Source organism: Podarcis filfolensis (assembly GCF_964270895.1).
Source record: "Podarcis filfolensis genome assembly, chromosome: Z".
Classification (NCBI taxonomy): Eukaryota; Metazoa; Chordata; class Lepidosauria; order Squamata; family Lacertidae; genus Podarcis; species Podarcis filfolensis.
In genome coordinates this window covers 48,444,938-48,458,130 of record NC_139617.1, presented here as the reverse complement: position 1 = coordinate 48,458,130, position 13,193 = coordinate 48,444,938, and the positions used below count along the sequence as shown (strand labels likewise).

The window sequence follows — 13,193 nt, the reverse complement described above, 5'->3', positions numbered from 1 at the left end:
AGGACTCTCAACTGATGCTTTGATGACCGATGGCCATCCAACGTCTGCTTGAAAACCTCCAGGGAAGGAGAGTCCACCACCTCCCAAGGGAGACTGTTCCACTGTCCAACAACTCTTACCATGGAAAAGTTTTTCCTGATGTTTAATTTGAATCTCCTTTCTTGTAACTTGAAGCCATTGATTTAGGTCCTACCTTCCAGAGCAGGAGAAAACAAGCACGCTCCCTCTTCCATGGGTCAGCCCTTGAGATATTTGAAGATGGCTATCAATTGTCTTCTCAGTCTCCTCTTTTCCAGGCTAAACATACACAGTTTCTTCAACAGTTCCTCATAAGGCTTGGCTTCTAGACTCTTGATCATGGTTGGGAAACTAAGGCCCGGGGGCCGGATCTGGCCCAATCACCTTCTAAATCCGGCCCGCGGACGGTCCGGGAATCAGTGTGTTTTTACATAAGTAGAATGTGTGCTTTTATTTAAAATGCATCTCTGGGTTATTTGTGGGGCATAGGAATTTGTTCATATACCCCCCCCCCCAAAATAGTCCGCCCCCCCACAAGCTCTGAGGGACAGTGGACCGGCCCCCTGCTGAAAAAATTTGCTGACCCCTGCTCTTGATCATCCTAGTTGCCCTCTGCACACCTTCCATTGTCAACATCCTTCCTAAATTGTGGTGCCCAGAATTAGACACACAGTATTCCAGATGTGGTCTGACAGAGGCAGAACAGAGTGGGGCTATTACTTCTGTTGATGCATCCAAGAATAGCATTAGCTTACGGTCCCCCAATATTTTATTCAAGTTGGCACTTAAAATAATGAAGCAAATAGTAAATAAAAGCATAGCTCCAAATCCTTTGCCACCCACTAGCCCCCTAACCCTCTCCACATTCCCAAGCCAGTACTTCTGGTCCACGCAGCTCATCCCAGTACTTTCACTTATATTTGTGTGTGAGCCTAAATTATTAGAAGGGGACTGAGGGGGCTCAGCCTCTCTCTCACTGCCCTCCTCCATGCGAGCTCCCTTCAGAGTGAGAGAAGGCAGAATGCTGCACATTCTCAGAGGCACTCTTTTCGTGCGCGCCTCTTCATTCAACGGCGTGCAAGATCCGAGCCCTGCGGGAATATCCACCATCCCGGTCCTTCTCTCTCTCCTTCTCTGCTGCTCTCGCCGCCCCGTCTAGCTTCAGGAAAGAAAGGAAGGAGGAACAGGAGGGGGGAGCGCCCTAGGTTTTTTTTTTTAAGTTTTTTTAAAGAAGGAACATTTAAAGTTGTTTCCAGCAGCCGCCTCGGGTGAGTCACGTCTGGGCGGCCGCTGCGGAGGGGAGCTCCCCTCCTCGTGTGCCCCCCCAACTACCCGCCCCCGTCCATGTTCTGGAAGAATGAGACCTCCACCCCCCAGTCCGAGGGCCAGCAGTCGCGGACCGAGGTGAGGCATGGCATTGTGGGGAGGGGCAGAAAAAGCGGAGAAGAGCCCTTCTGTGCATGTGGAGGGAGGGGAACAGAGGGCCTCCTGTGCCCCGTGCAAACTCTAGAGAGGAGAGTTGCGGGGGGGGGGGGCAAATGAATGTCCTGAAGTGGGGGAGAAAAAACGTGTCACCCTGATTTGGAGGTGGGGTCGTAGTTTTGAGAACCTGGTCCCCAATCCCTCAAGCAAGAAGGAGCCAGTCGTCCCCCCCCCACACACACCTGAGCTGGATGACACCTAGGCTCGCTTGGGATGGGGAGGACTGAGAGATTGCCTCCCCCCCCCACAAAAAGGAGCATACAATGATAAAAGAGGCCTCACTGCAAACCCCCCCCGCCCCGCCTTCCACGTCTTTGACAGAGGAGGGAAAACTCCTCAGCTTCTATAGAGGAGGACAGATGTGACCTCAACCCCCCCCCCAGAATAAATGTGCCACCCTAATCCCTTCTCTGCCTTTTGCGGGGGTGGGGAGAGAGATTGTGAGATCCCCTCGCTGATCTCCCAGGTGACTCTATCTTCCCATCTCCTGCATCTCTTTTCCTGGGGGGCATGTTTCGAGATATTCCTTCTGCTTTAAGTGCCTTGGGGAGGATGGTCTCCTCGAGAGCAAGAGGGGCCTCCTTAGGAGTAAATAAAATAGTATAAAATGCTCTCTGGAAGCTTCCTTGGCGGCGGCGGCGGCGTATTGTGGACGAGAGCGTTGGTTGGAAAATGTTGGTGGTAAGTTTCGGGTAGCGGGAGAGGAAGGAGAGTCTTCTCACGGGTTTGTTTGTGGTGGGGAGGTCGAGGTCGCCTCCTCCCTCTTTCTGCCGAGCGCGGGTGGGGGTCTCAGTTCTTTGGTGCTCGGGGGGAGAGGGAGGAGAAAGTGCGACTGCGGTGGGGGGGGGGGAGAGAAGAGCAGGAAAGGGGCAGGCAGGCGCTGCTATTGCGCAGCCCACCCGACGGCGAGGCTGATTGAAAAACGCTGCCTTTCTGGCTGGGCATCGGCGCTAATTGCAGGCGCTTCGGGGCGGCGTAGGGAGGACGAGGACGCGGACGCGGCTGCGGCAGCAGCTTTGGCGAGGCGAAGCGAGCCTGGAGCGCAGCGATTACCTCGAGAGCCGCTTTTCAAAGCCACCCCCCTTCTTTCCTTTCCTCTCCCCCCCCCTCGCAAATTGCTCCATTAACAAGCCCTACCGCCTCTACCTTTCTTCTTTTCCTTCTCTCTCCCTCTCTCTCTCTCTCCCTCTCCCTCTTTTTTGATCGACGCCGTTTCTATGGCCACTACAAAGTTGAGGTTTATTGTCTGGAGCGGGCTTATATAGAGGGGGGGGGGCATGGAGCCCCGCAGCTAGAGCCTTTCTGCCAGTTTCAGAAGCAGCAGCAGCAGCAGCGAGGAACGTCTCCACCGCGCGCCTTGACGAATGGTAAGCCTGCTTCCGACGGGGAGGACGAAGCGCAGCTGACTGAGAAATGGGGGAAGGAAGGGAAGAGAAGGAAGGAAGGAAGGAGAAGGCAGAAGGCTGGTCCTCCGCCTCTCAGGGGAGTCCTGGCTGCTGGGTGCTGTCGGGCTCCCGCGGAGCTGTGCCGCCCGTCTAACGCCTCTTGGTTTTCTCTCGCTCTCCGCAGGCCCAGCCGGACGGGGAAGCGCTCCCGAGCGCCCTGGATAAAGAAGAGGCGCGCTCGGGCGCCAGCACGCCCTCCACACCCTCCGTCTGCTCCCCACCGTCCTCCGCCTCCTCCTCCTTGCCGTCGGGGGCCAAGAACATCTGCTTCAGTTGCGGCATGGAGATTGTGGATCGGTACCTGCTCCAGGTAAAGGGCAGCCGCGTAGGGGGGGAATGGTTGGTGGGCAGGTGTGTTGCGGGGTAGAGGCAGTGGACGGACAGGGGTTTTCACCGCCAGACCCCTCAGCCCTCATCTCAGGTCCCTTTGCCTCTCCCCCCCCCACTCCTCGCAGGTGAACGACCTCACTTGGCACGTGCGTTGCCTGGAATGCTCAGTGTGCCGGACCTCGCTTCGCCGGCAGCACACCTGCTACGTCAAGAACAAAGAAATCTACTGCAAAAGGGACTATTTCAGGTATGTTCCAGGAGGCCGCGGGGTATGGACGGGGCTGAGGGAGGGCGAATCCGGAGCGGTTCCGCTTGCTTTGGAATTTCCTGGTTGCTGGATCAGCATGTTCTGGAAAGGTCTCCTGTACGCCCGGGCGGGTTTGCTCTGGATCACTTTTAAAGTAATGGTTTCATATGCAGCGCAGCGAAGTTTACTTGGGAGGAACTCAAGGTGGGCCTGGAGTTTTCAGAGAGAAATTATCTCAGCTTTGGAGACTGGAAGAGAATGGGAGTCTTGGGTTTCTTGTGGTGTTTTGCCCCGTAGCGTTCATACTCGATTTGCGGGATGCGGCTAATGATGCATTCACTGGTACCTAAAGAAGGACTCGAACTGAACGTGTGAACAAAGCATTAACTCAGGTGCAAATTGTTCAGTCTTCGGGTCTTTGCTCACCAAATCTTGGCCAAAAAAGTGTGGGGAGGCCGACCCCTATATATACATATTTAGGCGCGCGCACCCAGTTAGGCAGGATTCCGAATTTGCTTGATTTTAATTTATACTGGTTCTTAATCCTGATTAATTAATCCGGATTTTAAAAAATTAAACTTTAAAACAGGCGTCCCAATCTCAAACCAGTTCCTTCCTTTAAGATTAGGATTTGGTAATGAAAACGAAGTCCCGCTCGGATTCCTGGCTAGGCGGAACTCCGGAGCGGAGGCGGGCGCTGGTTTTGGTTTGGAGCTGCCCGCCTCCAACATCCTTTTTCTGAGGGGGGCAGCTCTGCAGGTCGGAAGCGGGTGCGCTTTGACAGCGGAGGCAGAAACGTCCACTTTTTGGCCTTATCTCGGATTGTCTCCAGGTGTCTCGTTGTCCGCCCGGGCCAGAGATTTGGAGTGAGCGAAGCGGGAAGCTGCACTTTCCTGTAGAAAGGGGGGGGGCAGCTAAACCCGAATCCGTCTCTTTCTTGAAGGGTTTTATGGGGGACGCTTTCTAAAAATAGATAAAAGCGGAGAGACACCCCTCCAAGAGGTTGAATAAGGGTAGGTTATTCTGGGCAAGTGGAGGGGGGATTCGAATTATACCTAGGGCACCTGAGCGCTTCCCAGGGCTGTTCTGTGAACAGGCTGACCCCCGAGAGGCGAACACTGGGGGTGGGGTGCGTCCAGATTCGTTGACGGGGTTTCTCTCCCTTTCGCAGAAATTTACTGAGGAGGCTGTGAAGAATCAAGGGGTGGGGGGTGGGGGGTGGGCGCGGGGTCTCTGGGTCAGGGCCACCCCTTGCTCGGCGGACGAAGCCCCCTTTCTAAGGACTGCGGAAGAGACTTCCAGCGAAGTTGATCCGGTGCCTCTCAGTCCAGTGCTAGACTGGACGGGCCTCTGGGGCGAGGGGCGGAGCAGGAAATCTCCTGCAGCGGTGAAGACAGCCCAGGCCAAAGGACAGCAACGCCTCGTTTCCTCCCCCCCCCCACTGCCTCGACCGTTTTCTGTAGCTGAGAGAAGGACCCGCTCAAATAGTTTTTGTGAGGTTTTGTTTCGTTTGTGTGTGTGTTTTGTTTTTTTAAAAAAACCTACGTGCGCTTTTACCTAGTTTGGATTTGACGGGTCGCGCGGCGCGTTTGGAACGGCCTTTGCCCCCCCCCCTTCCCGCCCGCTTTCTCAAACTGACCTACCCTTCCGCACAGTGGGTTTGCTTTATAATACTACGGTTTCTGAGAGGATAAATGAGATCAGGAGGGCTGGGCGATGTTCGGCAGAGAAACGGGCGCCCTTCTGGAGTAAAGAAAAAACGGCCGGCGCCCGGGACCCGCCGTGCTAAAGAGAGGAAGGGAGGCGTCGGCTGAGTGGCCCAAAATGCTCTGAAGCCCGAGCCCTTCGATGGCACTTGCTGAAATAATAATAATAATAATAATAATAATAATAATAATAATAATAATACACCTATTCGGGCTATAAAGCGGGATATATTTCAAATAAACATAAGAAGAACAGAAGTAGTGCCCGCTGGATCAGGCCAATGGCCCATCCGATATCTTTCAAAGTGTCCTTAAAATGCCTTTCAAATAAAACGGAACAAAGTCTTCTAGCCGACCCAATTTTACGCGCCGCTTCAAGGTAGCCCGGGAGCGTTGCAAACTATTAGTTTGCTTTGCTTTGCTTTTTCCAAATAATGGTCGGCGAATTTTGCGACTCACTCCAGGAGCTGGAAGCGGACCCACCCAAGCAAATCCGAACTCCGGGGTTTGAAGGCGCTGGATCAAAAAAGGAACCTGGGATTGCGGGCGGAAGGTGGGGACTGGGGGTTGGGGGCTTGCCCTAGCTCCCGAGGGGGAGGCTCTTCCCATGGAATCGGGTCCTCCTGAAAGAAAGTCCCTCTTTGTCCATTCCTTGGCTTGGGACCCGTTCTCTCATCATCGCCCTCCCGGCCTGCGGTCGAGGAGGTCCGAGGCGGGCAAACCCTTTCTGGGGGCAGATGCTTCGGAAAAGGGGGAGAGGTCGCCCTCTCGCCAGGCGCTGCCCCCCTAATGCACCTTGAGGCGGCCGCGCAGCGCCAGGCTTCCTCGAGGGACCAAGGCGCTCTGGACCGGGCGCGTTGGGGGTCACCTTTTCCGGAAGGGGAAAAACGAAGCAGGCGAGCTCTGTTGGAGAGCGCGTTGCTGAAATCGCAGCGCTGCGGAGCTGTCTGATTTTTAAACCTTTCCTTATTATGCCACCTAACCGAAAATAGTAGTAGTAGTAATAGTTGTTTTGTTTTATTGTTGTTCCCACAGTAGTTATATCCACTGAAATGAATGGACGTGGCTAACGGGTTTCAGTTGTTCGAGCGGAGCAGAAGAACTTATTTGCAGTGGTTTTTCCTGTGACCATTATTTTATATTCAACGAATTTCTACTCAAAATGCAACCGCTGAGTCCATTCATATCAGTGGGTCTACTCTGAGTGTGAATAGGACCGATGGCAACTTATCTGTTACTATTAATAATACCACACCAACATCTAGCCAAATTCTCGGGTTTTCGAAGTTCTCCTTCCAGCCGCGTTTGCTAAAATAAAGCCTCGTCGAGTTCCCTGGGGCTTACTTCCGCACGAGTGGGTGGATCGGGGTCTTCATCCCAACGTCCTTCTCAGCCTTTGGCATTTGCCGCCCCCCGCCGTCGCGTGTCTGAAATCTACGCCACTGGACAACCGCCCGCGTTATAGCATTGCCCCGGATCAAAAAACGAAAAAGAACCCCGCAAACCAAAGATATCCGAAAACGGGGTAGGGAGAACCAGAAGGAAAAAGAAAGGAAAAGCAAGAAAGAGGAAGCTAGGAATCGTTACGGTTTTGTGTTTGCAAACAAGCACTGTCGTGGCAAGATTTCGAGCCGAAATGGATTCGAAGCGAGTCCCGTTGGCTAGTTACGCAGCGCAAGTGCTTTCTGTTTTTAAAAACTCGTACTAGCTAGGGGGAGAAATAATGGGGAGCGTGTGATGGTTTAGGGTTTAGGAGATCTCCCCAAGCCTAGGCGGCGGAGGTGGCGGCGGGAACATGGTGCCAAAATGTTTGGAGTGATTTAAGGAACCTGAATAAATGCGTCCCATTGCAAGGCATCTCCCGCCGCCCCGCTTGCCCGCCTTGGGGAGGCTGACCTCGCCTGGCTGGGACAGTGTCTGCCCACCCGCAGTGCGGGGTAGCCTACCATGAATCCCCTCGCCCTCCCAGAAAAGGAACTTGCGAATGAGGGTCGCGGCTGGAGGCTTGGTTCTGCGTTCGCGCAGGCGAGAGCAGCCTCTTCGGGGCGGAGGTCGGCTCTCTATTCCAATCTGGCTCTTTCCTTATCTCTAGATACTTGCGCCGCGGTCCCGGCCAGGGATTTTATGAGAGACAGAGAGGACCTTAAGGCTGAGATCTTGCAAGGTTCACTTCCTCTACCTGGGAGTAAATCTCACTGGGGCACGGGGAAGTCGCTATAAGTAAAAACCTGCGCGGGATTTGCGCTGTAAGGCTGTAAATTCTCGGGGTGTTGAGAGGGGGAAAATGCTCCATGGAGCGCAGCGGCTCTTGCTCCCGAGGAACCGCACCGAGAATCGCGCTGCGGAAAACGGAACATTCTTAAATTCAAGCGGTATGCGGAAACAGATTTGCTCTTGAAGAGAACAAATACATAAATTGTAATAGAGGAAGCAGAGAGATTTGATAAAAGTTGAAAACCCTGCTTTTGTTCTTTAAAACACTGCGCATCAGAGGGCGGCGAGCAGGTTTGAAAAATTCAGGTGATGCTCCGCCAACTCCGCTCCGGTCTTGGGCTTCGCCTTCATCATCTGAAATTTTCCGGGACACCAAAATCCACGCCACATCTTGACTAAATGTGTCCCCTCCTCCCCACCCCAAAAGAAAAGGTGTAAATCAAAATCGAGGTCTTGACAAGTTTGGGGGGGGTTATTAATTGGACGCTAAACTCCCGCCCCACCCCCGAAAAACGACATCCTTCTGAAGCAACCTCTGATTGAGGCTCTTGCCGGGTGTCTCTGAATGGAGATTGCAGAGGGAGGGTCGCGATCAGACTCGCAGGAGAAGGGGATATTTTTTAGTACTTTGATTGAAACTTCAAAGACAGAACAAAAGTCAGTTAAACCCACAACACTTATTTTCCAGTTATTTAATCCATAATTTATTTTTACTTTTAGCAGCCAAAGGAACTGCTATTTCCTACTGCTGCCTTTCCTCGCTTTCCCCGCAATAAACCCAGAGATCCACATCTACTGGTGATATCCAGAATATGTCCATAATTATAATTTGAAATTCTTGCTGTGTTATCAAAGAAGTTAAAAACTGAAACACTGAATTAAAATGACCATTCACTTATTTACACACACACTTACTAAGACCTAATGGCCACACACACACGCACACACACACACACACACACACACACACACACCTACTGAGCAAGTATTAATACTTGTTATTTTCCCCGTTTTAATATGCACATTTCTGAGTTAAGATGCTGCATGGAATGTGCTGCACACTTTGTTTTTACATTTATATATAACAGTATATTATTATCTTGATATATTATCTTGAACACCCACACATACACTCCGCATAAACTACATTTTTTAAAAAGGTGAAAAGCAGCCTTGTGGCAACTAGAAGATGAGCCTACTTCGGGGTAGATGTTTTCTGTTCCTTGACTATTGGCATCAGAGCAAATCCAAGAGACGGTTACTTTCCAGCAATACACCTCCCCCATCTAACCTAATCTAGTATTTTCTCTATGCTTCCCAGACATTTAAAACGTTGCATTCCACTGTCAACTGGCGAAGTTATTTCAAAGCATATTTAATCTGTCACTTTCCTGCTCAGCCAGGCTCCCAAACGGAGCCAACGTTCAACGCAAATCCCCCTTCTGGGTGTTGGGGCATGGCTTGCATCTCCTCCTTTCCCTGCTAGATGGTTTTAAAATGCAGAAGTGAGGCAAATAATTCATGTCTGATGGCAAGAGGATGCAATAACGCAAAAGCTATCACCACCAGCGTTGCCAGAGGCCACATTTTAAGTAGAAAGAGCACTGAGCGTCGCCTAGGTGGATGACTGGATGGTGAGGAAAGCAAGTCACAGCTAACTGCCTTTCACTCTTGGTCTACTTTGCTCAGCTTTGTCTGCACTGACTGGCAGCTGCTCCCCAGGGTTTCAGGTAGGGTTCTCCCTCATTCCCATGGGGAGATGCCATTGGGGATTGGGACCTTCTGCATGCGAGGCAGGAGCTCTGCCATTGAGCGAAGGCCCTTCCTTGAAAGAGCTGCAAGGGAGGGAGAGGGGAGAGCTGAAGAACAGTCAGTCAAGCAGAGGATGACGAAGTCTTGAGGGATGGAAGGAGATGTTGTAGTGAGACCATCTGCCTTGGGAGCAGAGTGGGCTCTCTGTCATTGGAGGTATCTGAACAGAAGTCCATTGCAGTTCCTGCTCTGAGAAGTGGGTTGGGCTAAGCGACCTGTGAGTTTATTTCAATTCTATTTCCCGTATGGGTAGTCTAACATTCGAAAGCATGCAACCCCACAAATGTTTTTACCTTGACTTTCCTCAAGGCTTTGTGGTGTCCCAGAGGGTTCAGCACGGCTGCCACCTATTGCAGGTGGGTAGTCTACAATAATAGTAATAATAATAATTTATTATTTGTACCCCGCCCAGTCTACAAGCTGAGCCCCACTGACAATAACAGAACTTACCTCTGTGTAGAGACATATAGAATGGTACTATTGTTCTCTAAGGTGCTTTGCATGTGCAGAGGGCCAAGACATTTTTGTTTGCTTGAAGATCCCTTATCTTAGGGGGTCTGACATATGTTAGGAGGCTGCATCCATTTGCGGAGGGCAAAATGGAGCTGCAATTGAGATTTCAAGATGTTAGGCTGGTGGTTACATTTAAAAGACAAATAGATAATGATGCTGTTCTGTTTGTTTTAGGTGTTTAACATTTCTAATTTTATGTGATTTTGTTTATGGGATTTTGTGGTTGTTCTTTTACCATATTTTGGGGGTTTGAAATCTTATGAGAATAAGCTGCTTAGGAAGGATCTTTGTTTTTGAAAAGCAGAACCCAAGTTGAACCGCCCTGAGACCTCCGGGGATAGGGCAGAACAGTGGTACCTCGGGTTACGAACTTAATTCGTTCAGGAGGTCCGTTCTTAACCCGAAACTGTTCTTAACCTGAAGCGTGCTTTTGCTGATGGGGCCTCCTGCTACTGCTGTGCTGCCGGCACACAATTTCCGTTCTCATTCTGGAGCAAAGTTCTTAACCCGAGGTACTACTTCCAGGTTAGCGGAGTTTGTAACCCGAAGTGTTTGTAACCTGAAACGTTTGTAACCTGAGGTACCACTGTATATAAATTCAATTAACAACAACAACAACAACAACAACAACTGATGATGGAGATAATACAAGCAGGCAGAGAGCATACTTGCACCTACCAGGGCCACAATTAAGGTGCAAGTTTACATGAGAATAAGCCCCACTGAACTCCTGAGGATTTGCTTCTGAGTAGACATTTAAAAGTTTGTGCTGGTAAGCTACTTGTTAGCTTGAAAATAAACAAGTTCAAGTCCCATCAGTGTTGTGGAACTTCCACCTGTAAAGTGCATAGTTAATCTATGGAACTCACTCCCACAGGAGGATTAGACAAATTCATGGAGGAGAAGGGTACTTGTAGATACTAGGCATGATGGTTCTGCTCTGCCTCCATGGTCAGAGGCAGTGATGCTTCTGAATACCAGTTTCTGGAAAGTGCGGGAGGGCAGAGTGCTGTTCTTGTGCTCGAATCCTGTTGGTTTCCCACAGGCATCTGATGCGCCCTTGTGAGAATGGGAAGTTGGACTAAATGGACTACAGTAGTACCTCAGGTTACAGACGCTTCAGGTTACAGACTCTGCTAACCCAGAAATAGTGATTCAGGTTAAGAACTTTGCTTCAGGATGAGAACAGAAATTGTGTTCCGGTGGTGCGGCAGCAGCAGGAGGCCCCATTAGCTAAAGTGGTGCTTCAGGTTAAGGACAGTTTCAGGTTAAGAATGGACCTCCGGAATGAATTAAGTACTTAACCCGAGGTACCACTGTGTAGGCCTGATTGTGGAGGCTTTTATTATGTTCTTAAAAGGTTGCCACTGTTGCTTTTTACTTTGTCCTTCAAAACAAAAAACACAATGTCCTTCCTTCTATCAGGCAGATCCTTGGGTTGTTGTGGCCTGAAAGGTAAACTCTCTACTAGCTTTAGACACAAACTGAGCTTGGCAAAGAGGTGAAAGGAGTGCTCTCTCTCTCTCTCTCTGAGAAAGCCTGTAATCAGAGGAGAAAATGTTAATTTTAGGACTATTCTGGGCACAGATGAATTGTGCTAACGAGATGTAGAAAGCAAGGGAGGAGAATATTGAATTGGAAGATACAATGTTAGGTACATCCTTTTTAAAATGCAGATGTGGGAAATGTGAGTCTCTGTGTGCGCGCGGAACAAAGCACCATGTTTTAGAAACAGCCACAAATAGATGCGGCGGCAGGAGTGTTTGGACCAGATTAGATGCACCCATGTATGCAGAGTGGAATACAAACTCATATTGAAGGCATGCGTTATGAGGGCGGAGGCATCAATTGCCGTCTGATTAAAAATATGCCTTAATTATATGGATTTGACTATTCATGCACCACAGCCCTGTTAAGTAGGCTGGCATAAAAATCCCTGCACCTCAGCTTGAGAAATCCTTTCCGTGGTGTGGGCTGCTGGCAGTTTCTCAGTAGGGAATGAAATTCATTTCGGAGCGTGCTTAAGGGGTGTGTGTGTGTGTGACTATGTGGCCTTCCAGATGTTGCTGGACTCCAAATGCCATCACTCCTAGCCATCAGCCACATGTTGACTGAGGTCGTTGGAAGTCCAACAACATACGACGGGCCACAGATTCCCCATCCCTTTTGTAAGGCCTGACACTCACAACAGGCAACGAGGCTCTCGGCACTTGACTTAAATATGAGTGGTTTAAATTAAGCACATTCCACTGGGATTTGAAGCCTGAATGCAGACTGCAATTTAAACCGGGAAGTAGGAAGGCCTCCCCACTGGGGTTCAGTAGGGAGCACAGTACGCACTGCAGGGTTGCTGTTTGGATGGCTTTCATTTGGCTGCACAAGGACTGCAGCCTTTGTGTCTTCACTTTATTGCTGTGCATTCAGGTCATTTTGGACTTGAGCTTAATAATAATAATAAAAATAAATTTTATTTATACCCCGCCCTCCCCAGCCAAGACCGGGTTCAGGGCGGCTAACACCAGGTGTAAAAACAATTGATTGAAATACAACTTAAAAAACAAGATTAAGATACAACATTAAAATGCAGCCTCATTTCAATGGAAACTCAAAAACATTTTTGGGGATGAAAACATCAAGTCTTCACCAAGGCCAACTATCCAGACTGGTCCTACGTGGGCCAGAAAAAAGCCAGGGAAGTCCCCAATTAGGAGTTCCATCACAGAAGGAGAAAGGAAAAAGGAAAGAGGGGGAGGGAATCAAGTTGATTCCAAGCCAAAGGCCAGGTGGAACAGCTCCATCTTGCAGGCCCTGTGGAAAGAGATCAGATCCCGCAGGGCCCTGGTCTCATGAGACAGAGCGTTCCACCAGGTCGGAGCCAGAGTTGAAAAGGCCCTGGCTCTGATTGAAGCTAATCTAACTTCCTTAGGGCCCGGGACCACTAGGGTGTTGCTATTTATGGACCTTGAGGCTCTCCGTGGGACAGACCGGGAGAGTCTTAGACACAGTCCTCTTCTTCCACGTGTTGGCAAGCCAGGCTGGCCTGCTGTTCATTCTGCAGAGTGGGGCTCCCAGGCTGCTTCCCCAAAGGCCTACCTGAGAACACGGTTGCAAGTGTGTGTGTCTGAAGCTTGCTGTGGCTCCGGGAACTGATCTCAGGTCTTGCTGAGAATTCAATACAGATCTGAGCTGAGGCAAATGTTGATACAGCTCACGTTTTATGTGTGATTCTAAATGTTACTTTGTCGCCTTGATAACTTTGCTTTTAATTACCTTTCTTCTGTAGCATCCACCAATTTAGTCCTTTACGGTATTTACTTACACCTCAAATTTAACTTAAACATTTTTCAAAAGAGGGTTTCTTATTATTTGTTTTATTATTACATCCTGCTGTTCCTACACAAAGTTGTACATTTCTTTGTCTGAATG

General features: G+C 50.0%; 1 protein-coding gene across 7 annotated transcripts in view; it reads left to right on the top strand.

Moving 5' to 3' along the window:
* Positions 1-1,014: 1,014 nt before the first annotated feature.
* LHX6 (LIM homeobox 6) overlaps positions 1,015-13,193 on the top strand; it is a 36,048-nt gene continuing 23,869 nt past the window's right edge. For 2 of the 7 annotated variants that reach the window (XR_014544057.1, XM_083597386.1), the window contains exons 1-3: positions 1,015-1,422; positions 3,070-3,255; positions 3,401-3,522. Coding sequence is in view for 6 of the 7 variants with exons in the window: in XM_083597386.1 (XP_083453512.1) it covers positions 1,363-1,422; positions 3,070-3,255; positions 3,401-3,522 (368 nt within the window). In the remaining variant the exon portion in view is untranslated. Of the gene's footprint in view, positions 1,423-2,017; positions 2,182-2,206; positions 2,868-3,069; positions 3,256-3,400; positions 3,523-13,193 lie in introns of those variants that run through there. The other 5 variants (XM_083597388.1, XM_083597391.1, XM_083597389.1 and 2 more) reach the window with 5 other exon arrangements.